The sequence below is a fragment of the Tiliqua scincoides genome, chromosome 1 (genome assembly GCF_035046505.1).
Source record: "Tiliqua scincoides isolate rTilSci1 chromosome 1, rTilSci1.hap2, whole genome shotgun sequence".
NCBI lineage: Eukaryota > Metazoa > Chordata > Lepidosauria > Squamata > Scincidae > Tiliqua > Tiliqua scincoides.
The window spans coordinates 230,179,511-230,196,302 of record NC_089821.1 but is presented as its reverse complement, the minus strand read 5'-3'; the positions used below and the strand labels follow the sequence as shown (position 1 = coordinate 230,196,302).

At 41.9% G+C, this 16,792-nt stretch overlaps 1 protein-coding gene across 6 annotated transcripts in view; it reads right to left on the bottom strand.

The window, feature by feature from the left end:
• MTR (5-methyltetrahydrofolate-homocysteine methyltransferase) overlaps window positions 1–16,792 on the bottom strand; it is a 76,310-nt gene that overhangs the window by 53,578 nt on the left and 5,940 nt on the right. For all 6 annotated transcript variants that reach the window (XR_010793867.1, XR_010793868.1, XM_066617173.1 and 3 more), the window contains 7 exons: window positions 14,912–15,001; window positions 12,775–12,844; window positions 9,510–9,602; window positions 8,606–8,712; window positions 7,641–7,700; window positions 4,657–4,751; window positions 284–384 (listed from right to left, as the gene is read on the bottom strand). Coding sequence is in view for 4 of the 6 variants with exons in the window: in XM_066617173.1 (XP_066473270.1) it covers window positions 284–384; window positions 4,657–4,751; window positions 7,641–7,700; window positions 8,606–8,712; window positions 9,510–9,602; window positions 12,775–12,844; window positions 14,912–15,001 (616 nt within the window). In the remaining 2 variants the exon portion in view is untranslated. The remainder of the gene's footprint in view (window positions 1–283; window positions 385–4,656; window positions 4,752–7,640; window positions 7,701–8,605; window positions 8,713–9,509; window positions 9,603–12,774; window positions 12,845–14,911; window positions 15,002–16,792) is intronic.

The following is a 16,792-nucleotide window of genomic DNA, read 5'->3' as shown; positions in this document are numbered from 1 at the left end:
TAAGAGGTTACGACTGTGCCCTAATAGTACTTGATGGTTGTAATAAAATGCAAGCCATGACTTAAAAAATATCAAAAGCAGCTGAAAGAATAAGCCCACGCTTCTTCTCCAAAGTGGTTCTCAGCAAAATAAATATCCCAAGTCTGACAGCAATCAAATTGACCACAGATAATGGCACACACTACAAAAAAGCGTTTCAATAAAGTTATCCTCATAAGGCAGTTTACCACACGTTTGTTTCCACTAATATGCAAAGGCTGAATTTCCATACATGAGTACATACCTGCATTGGGATAACAAATGATGTAGGCAGTTGTACACTTCCCAATAGTTTCAATAAAAGGTCTCATTTCTACTGCCCCCAAAGCACAGTTTAACCCAATGCTAGAAAGAGAAAATACAACAGTCCTTGTTTTAATTACAGTACAAGTCAAAAAAAGGAACTTGTTTATCTAGCTCATCAGCATGTAAACACACATGCTTGTGGGCATACGCATACATGCAAAATGAACTATTCAAGCACCCAGGAAGTGTGCTTCCACATGAACTAGATATAGGAGGAGTGCAGACAAGTAAGGGATTGGTTCATGAGACCTCCACTTTATAAGTGAGCAAAACTGAATCTACGGGTGTATCTACGGGGGTTCAGTTCCGGAACTCCCCGTGGTTAAGTGAAATCACAGATATGAAGGAAGGAACCCCTCCGAGGCTTCCCCAGGCCTCCCTATGCCTTATAAAGGCATTTAATACGTCACTTTCAGTTTTCACAGAGAAACCAGAAGTCACTTTTTTCCCCCTTATAACAGTAATTCTGAGCTTGGCAGAGGCTGTGGGCAGATATGCATGACCTCTGCTGGGCTCAGAAAACCCTCCAGAGGCGAGATCAGCTCCCCTCACCTCCAGAGGGGGTGCGGACCCAATTTGTGGATAAATGAAACTGCAGATACGGGTTCTGCAGACACGGGGGCTGCCCTGTACAACATAATCTAATATGAACTCAGGGAACATTCAGATAGCGAGATTCAAGAAAATAAATGAGAATGCTGGTACTAGGGTGAATTGCCATGGGAAAGATACAGTGGGTGGGTTCAAGCAACTAAATAAAATATGCTTTATTTAGTCATGAATATAACCTAATCCAACATGTTCCCTCCTCTCCTTATTTTCTTCACTGTGCACCAGGAAACTCCTGGTCTGTTAGACAACAGCTCAGTATTTGCCCAAACCCAAAGTTGTGCTTAACTGTGATTTACAAACCACAATTAAGCCAGCATTTGAAACCAAGATTCTGTCATGGAGTCAACCAAATCTTCACAACACAGACCCATACAAGGAGCTATTGCTACATTATGAATACTCAAGTTTGAAAGAAAGTTTCTCTCCTTTTGTAATCAGACTAAACAAGATGTGACCTCCCATCAACTTGAAACTTCTGCTGAAGGTCAAATTGTAAGAGATTAATTAGGCATCAACCACCGTACCAGTCAACGTGATCTGCCAAAAAGTCTTACAATATAAATAATGCAACAAACCAAGATCATGAGAAGCATAAATATCAGTAACCCGCAGTAAAATACAGGCAGAACTATAGAAACAAGATAAATTAAGAATCAACATATTGGTATTGTTCTAGGAAACACTTGTTCTAACTACATCTGATCTTATTCTAGTTGCCTATATGCATAAAATGCTACATACCAAGTGACAGACATCTTTGCTACATCGTACCACCACCATTTAAACTCTACCCTGCAGAAGAAAGTCAATGTCCTTTGGCATGTCTCTTTAAAACTTAACCATCGGACAGATTAGAAAAACTGCACAACTACAGAGTGATCACTCTTGCTGACAATATCTCCACTGTGGCCATGAAAGCCCAGGAAAAAATTAGAGGATGAACAAAGACAAGGCTTACGTCAAGCTTTTCCCTTCTGGGAAAAAAGGTGTAGGTATTACAAAGTACTAGCCCCAAATCACCAATCTGTATTATCCACTCTGTAAAATACTATTAAAAACAAAGGAAGAAAAGAATGTATCTCCCTAATATGCCTACAGCTAGCATTAAGATTGTGCAATTGAATTATCTGCCTCAATACAATAAGGCAGAGATTTTTTTTCAGAAGAAGGAGCTTCTTTGACACTATTTCATATTATTTGTGCAAATATCAACACCAGATACATGAACACAAATCAGGCCTTATCCCTATTAGGCATCCAGATCTCAAAGAAGTCTGAATATACAAATCAGAAGGTTCTCCCAGTGTCCCTGGCTTCTTCCTCCCAAAAAATCCATTCAACAAGGAATTATAACAACACAACTAGAATAACTTAGGGATGAGATTTGAGTATAAATAAAATTGTTGGATAATACAGGTTGTGCCTTGTTATCCACTAATTTAGCATCCACTGATTTGACTCACCACTGATACTGTAGTTCACCTTTAAATGCCTTGTAACAAGGAAAAAAGCACCAAAACCCCATTTTCAACTTTTGTGCTGTTAAACCACACTAGTTGCAAGCTTCTCGGGGTTAAAGTTAGCTTTAAAGACCCACTTCCAAGTTCCTTGCTCCTCCATTGTCACTCCAGAATGTATCAGTATAAAAGCTATACCACATTCAGTCATAATTTCATTCCATTAGATTCCATAATTCATGCCACCTAGTAGTTGAATGCGGTGCAGAGTCTATACCAACACATTCTGCAGCGACGATGGAGGAGCAAGAAACCTGGAAGTGGGTCCTTAAGCTATTTTTCCAATGATTTGGTATCCACGGATTGATTTTTTTTTTAATCCACCGAGGGTTCCAGAATGGAACCCCAGTGGATAACAAGGCACGACCCGTATCCCATATTGCACACACTATTTTGCATAATGGATCTCCTTTTAGTGCCTTTTAATATGCTTATACTGGATGGAAAGAGCTAACCCTGACCCTTGATTAAATTCCAAGGCCATAAGCTGTATGAATCCGACACTGAAAGAGTGAATCTGCCACTGCAAGGACAACAAGGACAAGTATCCTTCAGCTCTGAGGCAAAAGGGATGGAGAATAAACGGGGAAAGACGCATGTTCTAAATATAAGATGGAGTACAGAATCAGAAAATGATCCATTTAGTCCAGCACTAACTGGCAGTAGATCTCAAATCCAGCTCTGCAAGGGCTGGCAAAGAAGAAGGTAAAGAATGTCTGCAAGCAAAGATGTAGAAATCAAGTCTCAGAGCTCCTCCATGCAAGATGTATACTCAGCGGCATTTTTACCATTCAGCAAACCAATTCAACATGCTTCCTATAGACACACTCGAGGGAAGCAACTATAAATAAGGCTGCAACCCTAAACATACTTACAGCACAACGTAATTCACTTCTGGGCAAACATACACTGGATTGTGCTACAAGAATGCCAAGATGCATGTACTGGATAGCCAGCAACACAAACGTTAACATGCTAATTCCCTTTTAGTACTGAGGAAAGATGCCTCTCAGCACCAGAGACTGTAACCTGCTGAGGATTCATAGCACCTCAGTATGCTGCTGAGATTCTTGGGAGAAGGTCAGGCTATCAGTGACATATGCAATTTCTGAACAACAATAAAGCCACATACACCCTGTTATTTTCATATATAGGGACTAGTCAAAATCAGTAATAAGAGTTCTGATCTCCTTTGACTTGATTCATAAACATCTGAATTTTTTAAAATTAACTGGATAATTATAACACTGGTTTCACATAAATTAAATTATCTTCAAGTTGCGCACACAGAGATGTGCATATTTTTATATCCTGGATCAGAAACAGGGCACATGGATTTCAAATGGGCGTGGCTGAATACAACTCATAGGCTCATTCAACAAATGCTGAAGCAAAGAGAAGGGTTGCTTATGCTGCTGTCCTTATCAAACTGCAGATAAATTTAATTTCATTCTACACTGTTAAGTCATTGTTGATTTATAAACTTTCACGGAGGGGGCTGGTTCCCTTTTCACCTTATGCTGATGCATTTCTCTACATGCCATTTCAGCATCATCTGTCGCTATGTACAAGTCCCATCTGTTGATTTCTGGGATGCTCCCAGGTGGCAAAAAAATAAGCAGGCAAGAAATTCAGCAAATGACTAGGAGCACTTCTATTTTTATTGTGAATTATGTACTGAAGTTTTTCCATAATCCCGTTAGAGATTTAATCTCTAATGACAAACAGGAGTCAAGAAAACATCATTTACTTTCAGGTCCTTGTGTTGGGGCCACACTCCACAATGCTGGCACTCTCAGGACTTAAAAAATTGTATGCACTCTCCCCTGAAGTGTTGGCTCATCTGTCCCCACTATGCCAATAAACAAAGAAATAGGCTACTGAGTGGGAAGGGGTGAGATGGGCTGGCACTCTGTTTCCTACCAATCAAGATGCTCAAAAGGTGGCGATTTGAGAAAACTCAGGCGCCCTTGGCAACCTCCTCAGGGAGGCTTCTGAACACACATTGAAAATCATTGCTTCTCTGAAAACTTAGTTACACTTGGCTGGGGACCAAACTACAGACTTGCAAGCATAATTAATACTGCCACAAGCTCCATGTTTTCTAATCTATTTTTTTGAAAGTACAAAACTTATTAGCATCGAGTAGGTACTCTGGACTCCAGAGTACACATTCTCTCACCAAAGAGGCTCGCTGTGAGATAAGCTGATGACAAATGCTTCGCCAGTCTGGCCAGAAAGAGTACGGCCACTTTTGTCAACAATGGTTCCTGAGACCTAAAAGCCACAAGGATAGAAGAGAGAAAAGACAAAAACATCATATTAAAAAGCTTTCAATAGCAGAAGCTAATCTGAACTGAATAAATACTTGATTAAAAAGGAACAAGTGGCTTTCAGAATACAGGCTCTCTGCAACAACCTCTACGTACAACAATGTGGCTGTCACAAAGATTGATCTGGAAATGAAGCAGCTCCTCCCTCTGTCCAAAGACAAAAGGGAGGAAGTAAGAAAGCATTCTTTAAATATACCATGTGGAAGTCTGAATATTATTAGGAGAATAGATGCTATCTTAAAATCAAATGTTAGTCATTTTGTTCAAAACCTAATTTTTTTGTTTCTTTAAATCAGGGGTCTCCAAACCCCAGCCCGGGGGCCAGATGCAACCCGCAGTGAGCCTCTATCCAGCCCGTGGCTAGCCTCAGATGCTCTGGTCCAGCTGACCAAACACAACTGGAGCTGTGCTTGTGGGGTAGGGGGAATGGGGGTCTGTTTAAGTGTGTGCTTTCGGCAGTGTTTGAAATCCTGGACGTTTGAGCCCATTTTTTTCATTCATCTAAGTTCCATCTCCAATGTATTTATTTTAATTTTATATTTAATTTTTTTTCCGGCCCTCAACACTGTGAAAGATGTTTGATGTGGCCCTTCAACCGAAAAGTTTAGAGACCCTTGCTTTAAATAATTGCTCATCTATTTGGCAGCTGGAAGAAGTTCACCTTCCTAAGTGTATACTTGTTGCTTGAGATTTTCAATTTTGACTGCCTACTGAACACCATAGGCCTTCAAGTCCTGTTTTATTGAATACTATTCTTCTACTATTGCATATAACTGGCACCTCACTGCTATAATCTGTTGGGTACAAAAGAATCTCCAAAAACACCACAAGATCTCCATGAAAACAACTGTATCTTACACAACGGGGGTGACCAGCAACATAACTGTATAATACTAGCCTTCTAATTACAAAGAAAATTATGATCCATCAACGACATTCTCTCATAATAATAAATTGTACAATGCCGCAAAATGAAGACGGTATCTTTTTCTTGAGACTTGTGCTATTGCTAACAACCTGATCCAATGGAAGATCTTGTGCTTGCCTCTGTACAAGAACCACAGTATCCATAACATTTTGGTATCTCATACCAAGATCTATTAGGGAGAATTCATGTGCTAAATACAAATTACTTTTATCACATAATTAATAAATCAGCTCAAAATGGGTTTAAGCACCTTGCAGCCTGACTCTCAATATTGGGTAACCAACCACAGCAGTAATGTGATCAGAACAACATAATAGCAATAGTTACAGGGTGCAGCTCCCACCAGGATCCATGACATCCTTCTACTCCTCCCCACACCAGCTGCCTTTGAGTGTGCTCTCCAGCACTTTACTGACAGCAACACTTGCCAGCTGCAGGCATGCAGGCTATCCCCAGCAGGAGCTGTATATGGGCTTCTATGGAAACACAGGTAACATGATACTGTTAGTAAGGTATGGGAGAGTTTTAGCTGCAAATGTATGGGCCTCTGAGGTTACTGCATACTTCAAAGAATATACGTGAAGGCAACTGACAAGGGAGGTGAGGGTTGTCATTGAGCTCTGCAGGAGCCAGCACAAGAGCATAAAATGTAGAACTGTATACCAATTGGTTATTAGTATTACTTATTTAGGCTTTTAGTCTACTGAACCACAAGGATTCTGGGCAGATACCAGCATACTCTAAACACATAAGACAGACAAACTAAAGTTAACAACAACAGAAATATATTGAGTGAACCTTCAACTCTTCTGCTTAACATGAGACTTTGCCAAGACAAATAAGGTCTTATATCACTTCTGAAAATTGTTCAGACTTTGCAAGTCTCCTGGGGAAGAGAACTTGGGGGCCAGTTACCTCTCTTCATGTCCACATGCTGTCCTTTGGCACACTGATGGCATTACTGGTAGGATATCCTTGATCAATCTGCAAGACTACACTGAACAGACCCATAAGTGATTAGGCAGCCCACTGGGAGGTAAGTAAAAACCGGCCCCACCACTGATCCCCACCACTACTATAGCATGCAATATGCACTCCATTGGCATGGCTGCATGCTATAGTGTGGCAGGCCATAGGACTAGGCTGCATGAATTTTAAAGTGCTTACAAATGTATTAAGCTCTGTATACGAGAGACAATAAGAAAAGCCCTTGCCAAAAGATCTGAAAAAGTTATTTCACGCAAAATGCAAGCTCTTCCTTAGTTGACACAAAACAGGCAGTTCAAGGAAGGTAATCCCTGCACAATGTATGTCAGACATCTAGGAACATACAGATATACCCATGGCGCTTTACAGAGAGTTATACACTATAAAAGTGCATCCCAAACTCCTACAAAGGAGTTGGGAACATTATAAGCGTGTGTGGGGAGAGGCTATGGCAGCCACAGGATCCCCAGGTTTGCGCTGCTGCTGGGAGAGTTTTTTTAAACTTACCTAAGAGAGTGCTGGCCTCTTGGAGGAGGGTTACGGAGAGCCCCACAGATGCCTCTGCAGGGCTCCCCAAGACTTCAAAACAGCAAAAAAAAAAAGTTATCAAAAGTCACTTCCAATATTCAATAGAACACCACGTTGCTGCCTTTCCAGTTCTGCCCCTTAAAAGGGAGGGATAAGTGCTTCACTGGCTGGTGGGTTGCGTACCACCAGTTTGTGAACCACTGCCTAGAATGTGTGCCTATAACTTTAAAAGAAGGAATGACTAAAGCACTGCAAACAAATGTACGTAACTGTGTAGTCTGTAAAAAATAGCATTCACGTTGGGAGCTCACTAAAGCTATCTGGATATTTACTTATGAGGAACTGCAAGATACCACACCCTTATTTTAAAAGTTCAGTTCTTATACTCACAAACACTGGTCTGGGATCATACTCTTCCTCAAACAAATTCTGGAGAGCAAAGAGAGCTGCCTGTGCAACAACAACAACAAAAAAGTGTTAGTGTCCACCTTCTTTACATTCTGAAGTTTTCAGGCTATTCCACGCATCCACTGAGAGTCACAGCGTTTCCCCAACAGAAGACTCCAGTTTTTCCAAGCGCACAATAAAAAAAACAAATACACAGTAACACACTGGAGCAACAGTACAGCTCTGCGCCCGCAGAAACAAATTGCCTTATGTGTCCCAGGACAAAACACTGAATTATTTTTTTCGTAGCAGGGTGAACTTTCCCTATATCTGGGAAAACTTCTGCAAGCTTCTGAAATTGTACTAGAAATGGCATCAATACTTTTAACTATACTTGCTACTATTAGAAAGTACATCATCATTTTAAATAAAAGGAAAATCTGCTTGGGATTCTTGCTCCCCGAATTTATGATCAATGAGATTTTAGTCTACAAAGGCTTTTATGTTATCTATTTGTCTACTATACTTTCAAAAATTAGGGCCCAATTCTATCCCTCCCCCCCAGTGCAGCCATGCCAAAAGGAAGCATGCTGTATCCAGTGGGGAGGGGGGATATCAGGTAAAAAGGCTTCAGGGGGAGAGGGATTTAAGTCCCTTAAACCTTCTGTAAGCTTCCAGCTCCACAAAGTGTCTCCTTGGACCTGCGCCAGCTATTTAACATAGCAAGTTTGAGGAGAGAAAGGGGACAGGGTGGCTGCTGACAGAGGGGATAGGATCCAGCAAGCACTAGCACTGCAGGACCAACCCCCTCCTATAGCCTATCTATCCCTGTACCCTCCTCCCCACGCAGTTTTGCCCCCTCTCAAAACTTGTCTGGCAGGCACAGCGTAAATGCCTCAGTTAATACCATGTATTAACTTAATACCATGTATTAAATGTCAACTGGGCTACCCACCTCGAATACTCACCTTGGCATTGGCTGTATCAAATATGGTTTCAACCAACATGATATCCACGCCACCATCTAGTAGTCCTTTGGCCTGTTCTGTGTATGCGTCCACAAGTTCATCAAAAGCTAGAAAACAATAATAATTTCACACACTTCTCTATTGATGCTATGATTAACAACAGAAACCCATAATTGAGACCCAACATAGTGCAGATGTTAGACTAGGACTAGGACTAGGACTAAGGAGACTCAGGTTTGATCTCCACTCAGTGACCCTGGGTCCATCACTCTCTTTCACCCCAATATACAAGTTATTTATGACACCTTGAGCTCCTTCAAGAAAAACAACATATACATCCGAGGAGGAGGGGGAGTAATATACATTCTGCTTTCATCTGGAAATACGGTACTCAAAGTTGATGTGGCCCACAGCTGATTGACATTTAGAAAGGCAACTTTGTATTTGAATTTCCTATTACATTTGGTCCTATGACTGGCCTTCAACCAAGTTTGACTTTGATTTCCTAGAAGCTGCCTGACCTAGAATTATTTTTTGGCTGCAGCAAAAAAATGAAACTGCCGTCAAAGTGGCACTGCTTAGTTGCATAATACCACATTTTAAAAGTCTATGAACATAACTGCCTTGTACTGAATCTGACCCATCTGGCTAGTATCATCCACCTGACTAGCAGCATTTCTTGAAGGTTGCAGACAGGTATCTTTTTCAATCTTACCTAGAGATGCAGGGGATTGAACTTGGAAACTTCTGTACACATAGTATGTGTTTTATGACTAAGCTATGGGCCCCTTTGCCAGTTCTGCCATACTGCAGAAGTGATGTTAAGCACTGAATTGAAAGAAGCAGGACAAGCAAAGAAACTATCTTTACTCTTAACCTTTGGAATAACAACTAAAATACTTACTGACATTCCTGTAGTCTGGCCTTTCCACTGAAGGGGAGACAGAAAGGGTCTTGTTTGTGGGACCCATTGCCCCCGCCACATATCTTTTATTGCCTTAACAAAGAAAAGTTACAGACATAAATTTTCTGCAGGAGGCTTTGCATTGCAGGAGGAAGAGCCATAGCACCAGCAATCAATGGTTCATGACATGCCATCAATTCCTATGCAGAAAAGATCCTGCACTTGGAGACAGTGTTGCAATGAATGCAAAACCTGCCTGTGGGGCGAGTATGGTCTGACAGACCAACACAAAGAGTGGTAATGTGCCTCTGTGTGCAGAGCTCTCTGCATAATACCAGGGGTGCTCACACTTTTTTGGCTCGAGAGCTACTTTGAAACCCAGCAAGGCCCAGAGATCTACCAGAGTTTTTTTTACAGTGTTTGCGCCATCATAACATATAACATTTATGTGTACAATGTATGTTGGTGTACCTTGAGCCCCACTGAGTATAACAGGACTTACTCCTGAGTAGACATGCGTAGGATTAGGCTGTGAGGCTGCAATCCTAGCCACACTTACCTGGGAGTAAGCCCCATTGAGTACAACGGGCCTTACTCCTCCCAGAGGCACCTGAAGGGGGGGGTCGGCACTCCACGATCTACTCATTTTGCCTCGCGATCTACCGGTAGATCGCGATCCACCTATTGAGCACCCCTGATATAGACAGTCCTTCCACAAACACCCTGCCCACCATAATGATATGCATTTCCCTACCTCACAAATAAACTAAATCCTGACACAAATACCTAATCAATATTTTTCTAATCACACACCTAAGCACAACAGTTCTGTTCTCAAGTAAATTTCTGTTTACAGAGCTTGCTATAGTGATAAAGCCACCAAGAGAGGAAAATAAGACACAGTTCAAAAGACTCTCTCATTACAAACCAATCAAAGCCACTTCACAGATAGGACAATTTGTTGAGATTACGAAACCTGGGCAGCATTTCATTTGTGATGATGGAGCTCCAACACTAATTAGCTGAGCAGATGTGATGGCTTGGAATGTTCAGCTCCTCAGGGAACCAAGCATTTTGCACTCCAGCTCTCTCCTTGTCTGAGTGGGACCAGGGAAATTTGTTGATTTGGCTGGAAATAAAATCCTCATGCAGGGGAAGGCTAAGTATGGGGAAGAGATCCCATAAGGATAGAGATGAGGAACACAAATGTCAGGTGCGAGGGCACTGATGGAAGCCTTCAGATTGCGTAAAAGATATTTTATTATTTATCTCTGAACTTCAAGCTTCCATTTAAAAACGGAAAAAAAATTTTTTTTAAGATTTATCTAGTTATTTGATAAATGGTTGGCAACCTTCAGTCTCGAAAGACTATGGTATAAACCTACAGCACTCAGTATTCCCAGGCGGTCTCCCATCCAAGTACTAACCAGGCCTGACCCTGCTTAGCTTCCAAGATCAGACGAGATTGGGCATGTGCAGGGTAACAGTTGGACAAAATCTGAACTGATGCCACTTGGAGACAATATTGTAAGGAGTGTATTAGGTGCTTGGCAATTTCACTATAGCCCAGATGCCATTATGTAGGAATATTGATTCTTACAGATTTAACACAATTTTTGCATATGGGTTCCTTTAAATTTGTTCCTTTGAGTAACATTAACACACTAAAAATAAATATTATTCCTCGCATTTTATGTTTTACCTGCATTTCCTTTACCTTACAGATATACGCATACATTTTACGTGCTGTTTAGGAAATTTTTTTTCCCCACCTAGAATTTTCTTTAAGAGGATGCAACTTCCATTTAATAAAGGAGGATTTAAACTTCCAGAATTTAATCTATATCAGGTGTACCCAAACCCCGGCCCTGGGGCCACTTGCAGCCCTCAAGGACTCCCAATGTGGTCCGCTCGGAGCCCCCAGTCTCTAATAAGCTCTGGCCCTCCAGAGACTTGCTAGAGCCCGTGCTGGCCCAACGCAACTGCTCTCAGCGTGACAGCCAAAGGTTTGACCTCTCATGTGAGCTGTGGGACAAGGGCCCCCTCCACTGCTTGCTGTTTCATGTCTGTGATGTAGCAGTAGCAGCAAAGGAAAGGCCACCCTTGCTTAATGCAAGGCCTTTTATAGGACATGAGCTATTGCAAGACCTTCATTCATTCCTGCAAGTTCCGTCTCTAAAGTATTCATTTATGTAAATTTATTCAAATTTGAAATGTAAATTAACTCTTTTTTTCCTGCCCCCCCCCCCCGACACAGAGAGAAGATGTGGCCCTCCTGCCAAAACGTTTCAACACCCCTGGTCTATATCAACATGCATATCTTAAGCAAAATATTGTTTTTAGAGTTTATTGGACATGACAGTGCCTTCATAGTAATGGGTTTGCAAAAGAATCTGATTACTGGTGTTGTGATGAACCTGAGGCATCAGATTCATGGTGTGGTCTTGTATAGCGATACCATTCTTTTGGGTGAATATTATGTGCTGTATTAATTTTATATTACAAACCCTGACATTTGTAAATACTTAAACTCTTTTGAATCTACCTATTTCATAGAAGTTATCTGCAGGTCAGCAGAAATGGACTCTTTGTGCCCCTACCATAGCCAAAAGACTCATATTGAGGTATGGAAAGATAAGTGCCCCCCCCAAACCAGACTGAGAACCTTTTAACTTTATCAACATTTGAACATATATGTCTTACAGAAAACAACTCTTTACGGATATATGTTTGGACACTATGAAGCCTGTTTTAGAGATTTATGCATAGATTATTAATTTTTTTTGTAGATAGCTAATTGGTTAGTTTCATAATATGTTTGTATATCATGCATATTATATATGCATTTCCCCTGACAGGTACCAACATCTGGAACAGAAACAGAATTTACAATCCATAAAAGTTTCTAATGCATAGCCCCCATTTCATAAGGTTTTTATCAATGGACAACTCCAGAAATTATGCTTTTGAAGCAAGTTTAACAAACAGTGATCCTGGACAACCATATCAACCTAGTTAGATGCAACTCTGGATCCTAGTTTGTGGACAAGCCATTTTTCAAAATAATTGTACTTCCCCAAGTTTGAGTGGCACATGGAGCTGTGGAAAGTTTAAAATGAAAAGCATAAGTTTTGATCTCTTTTGGTGCACAAAGAGGGGAAGCATACTAGTCCATGGCACTCCTGAACTTCCCAGAGCAGGAGAATGTGGTTTCCCCCATTACATCTGACCTGGGCCCCCAAAACAAGAAAGGAAATTTACGCACCTGTCTGAGCAGTTATGTCATCAGCTGCTTTTCGAGCCACCTGTGCTGACATTTTATTTAACCGATATGCCTGTACCGGGAAAGCAGGAGGAGAGATACACCAATAACCAAAAATAAAACTAGCAAGACAAATAGTAATTTCAAAGAATAATTAAATCTATTTGAACTGCATTCCAAAAGGTCGCTTCACAGGCTTCAGTAAAGACAGGAATTTCTGTTTCCAACTCAGGATCTGTATACAGAACTGTATATGTTCTGTAACATCTGAAAAGCACTAGCACACCAGGAGCTGCATGTGGTCAAATATGCATTAGCTGCATTTTTTTCAGATGAGTGAATAGTCTTCCAATGTTTCAGAAAAGCCACAACTGACCCATGGTAGAAATATAGGGAACTGTTGGTGGCTCTCTAGAGTGTCTTTGTACAGGGGTCCTTCCACATTGCTTCCTTAGTTTCCGAAACTAGGAGGATTGTGAGGACCCAATCCTATCTAATTTTCCAGTGCTGGTGCTGCTATGCCTACGGGGTATATACTGCTTCCTGTGTGGGGGAAGCAGTCTTGGAGGCCTCCTCAAGGTATGGGAACATTTGTTCCCTTATCTCAGGGTTGCATTGCTGCTGCCCTGGTGCTGGAAAATTAGATAGGATTGGGCCCTGAGAATCAATGTTTCTCTAAGTAAGAACAGTGTAGTGCAGTGGTTCTCAAACTTCCCAGGAGCTTTACTCCGGGGATAAGTCTTTGCAGGAGAGGGGACGAGGGAATTGCATCGCTAATTGGAGTGGAAGGGGGGTGCTTTTACTTTCTGATGTGTGCAGGACATTTCAGGAGGAGTGGAGAACCCCGCGTAGCCCTCCACAGGGCTCCCCGAGTCTTAGAATGTTAGAAAAACATGAGCGCAAAGCACTTTCTCTTTGTGTTTCCTCGAGTTTTTCAGCATTCAAAGACTCAGGAAGTCCTACAGAGGGCTGCACGAGGCTCCCTACTTCTCCTGCAACATCCTTCACACATCAGTAAGTAAAAGCACCCCCTTCCATCCCTGTTAGTGACACGATCCTGAGGATGGCGTTGCTGCCCTCGCCGCCTCCCCCGGCCCTTAAAGGGACCGGGGAAGCTTTACACAAGCTGGGGGGTTGCGACTCACCCGTTTGAGAACCACTGGTGTAGTGCAAAACAGGGCTGTCATCACTACTGCATTCCCATATGGGTCCTGTAATCCGCTACCCTCTTTTCCACAAAAAGAGATATAGTACTTTATATAATATTATACATATAGAAACCACAATGCGCAGTGCTCCTGTTCACAGGACAAGGCTTCATTGCCAACTAGTCAAATGATGCCTGAGCATGTTTACTTTTCATACACAGCTTATGCTAAAATGAGAAGGGGAATGATCCAGCCTTGTAGTAAAGCTCTCGCCCAGCTGCTTAGCAAAAATTGCTTCCAAACGGCTCCGCATGTCCCCTCATCATCACTGCATACAAGCTCTCCCACACTCTTGGCAGAAGAAAGAGACTGTAGCTGCTGGGCTTTAGCCACAGTTGAACAGCGACTCCATCTCTCTGAAGGCAAGATTAGGAAACTGCTCATTCAAGCTTTATTTGCAGAGCTGGAATAATCCTTGACCAGGCAACAGCAAGTCAACCTATGCTAATGCCAGCTCAGAAACACTTTTTATACATAGCCAACACAGTTATCAACATTCAATAAAAATGGCAGTATCTGTCACTTGATGATCTGGTAAACTCTATTAACTGTCACCAGGCAGACCAGTCTGGACTTCTGGTTTGCAGCTCATTCTGCTGATTACGGAAAACCTACAAAGTCTGGAGTGAAACTGTCAGTGTTGACAGCGTCCCAAGTGAAACTGATAGCTACAGCAACACAGACATTCTAATACCCGAAAAACTACAATATTTGGCAACGCTTCAGCCTTGACAATGCTGGTATCTCAACTTTTACTACACATGGGGCTTTACAAAAGCAAAAAGGAACAAATATCTGTCTAATCTTCAGTGGAAAAGGGTAACAAAGGCTAAGTAAATAATTATCACTATGAACATTGGTGAACTCCAGCACCACACTAATCTTCTGCTAGAAAAACCAACCCTGATATACAAGAAATCTGAAATTCTTACCAAGTGCTCAAGGCCATAGTCAGCTTGTGCTATTCTGGTGCTACTGAAAGTGTTTGTCTCGATGATATCTGCACCACAAAGCAAATACTCCTACAAGAAAAATATAGGAGTCAAAAACATAAACATTCTAGTTTTCCAGCATTTTGAAAATCAGCTCTCCGCCTTTTTCAACCACCCTTGAGAGAGTACATGTGCACAAGCAAACTAGGGAGGGGGGAGCTCAAACATGGCACTTACAATGGTTGTGAAGAGGACAGCATCCCTACCACATCGGTCTCTCCAGCATGAAAACAATGTTGTTATACCTGTTGAGGTTATTCTACCTACCCATGCCTCCTTTTACCAGCTTTTAGACCCCTCATACAGGTCAAAGAACCATCAACTGGCTGTGAGGAGGAGAAAATGGCCAGCAAAGCACAGAGGCACCATCAACCCCTCCACCTCCTGATGCTTTTTAAGCTGGCATTTCATATAGGCCAGACGACCACCAATTGCCTTCTGAGTTGCTGGGAGAGGAAAAGAAGCCAGAGAAGCATAAGCTTCACAACATACCCCTCCTGTTGTAATGATTTCTTATGTGACAGCTGTTATGTAAGCTGCTCTGGGAACCTTATTGGGTGAAGGGCGGGGGAACAAAGGTTTAAATAAATAAATAAATAAATAAATAAATAAATATAAATAAATAACTTATTGAACAAAAAAAAATGCTCTCCTTGCATTTGCTGAATTTGCTGCTTCTGGTAGAACAGAAGAGGAGCCAACCAAATATTCCAAGAATCACACATGATACAGGAGAACTCTCTACCTTTGCACTGTGTATTTGTGTGCACAGTGGCTCTCTGCCAAAGTTAGTACTCCCAGATAACTGCTTCTGTAGCCTTATTGTTGAGATGGAACTGCACAACAGAAAGAAAGATCCTCCAGCTTGCACTCCCTCCCACACTGCTTGTAGAATCTTGAATGTGAACCAAAGCCTAGGGGGGTAAATTCCTATCTGAGTAAGCCATATTACTGTCTGCGCAAGCGCAAGCTGTCTGCCTCAAGAAACATGGGGACAGAAGACATGTGTAAAGCCTCACTTGTATGCTCACAAGCCCCAGTTCATGCTAATAATTTTACCTACAGTAGGGAAGGACGATTGTTGAAAATATTCAGATGCATGCATGCATACAAAAAAAGACTACTATAAGAAAACAAGAATCACAGAATCAATGCCAGGTGACATTTCCTGTCATAAATTATAGTGCAAATTCAACCACAGTTATCAGGAAATGCGTATGTCCTTAAAAAGCATGTCAGTTATCAATTCATTTCTTTGAACATCTAACAGCCCAACCCTATCCTGCGCTGGCCCAGAATGTGCAGAATTGCTACTGCAGACTCTGTTGCATGCTATGGGCCAGTCAGGGCCTAGGCAACTGTGCAGAGATAAGTACTTCTGGAGTTAATTGGTTTACATCCACAGCCACCAGCCAATCGCACTGGTGGTCCTGGCCCAAATGCCATCATAGCGGTTGACATGCAAGGAGACAGGCCTTGTACTGACAGAATACAAATTCCATCACTGCAAGGTCTGGATAGGATTGGGTCATAAATTGGAAATTTCTCTTTGCTAAGAACATAAGAACAGCCCCACTGGATCAGGCCATAGGCCCATCTACTTCAGCTTCCTGTATCTCACAGCGGCCCACCAAATGCCCCAGGGAGCACCCCAGATAACAAGAGACCTCATCCTGGTGCCCTCCCTTGCATCTGGCATTCTGACATAACCCATTTCTAAAATCAGGAGGTTGCGCATACACATCATGGCTTGTACCCCATAATGGATATTTCCTCCAGAAACTTGTCCAATCCCCTTTTAAAGGCGTCTAGGCTAGACGC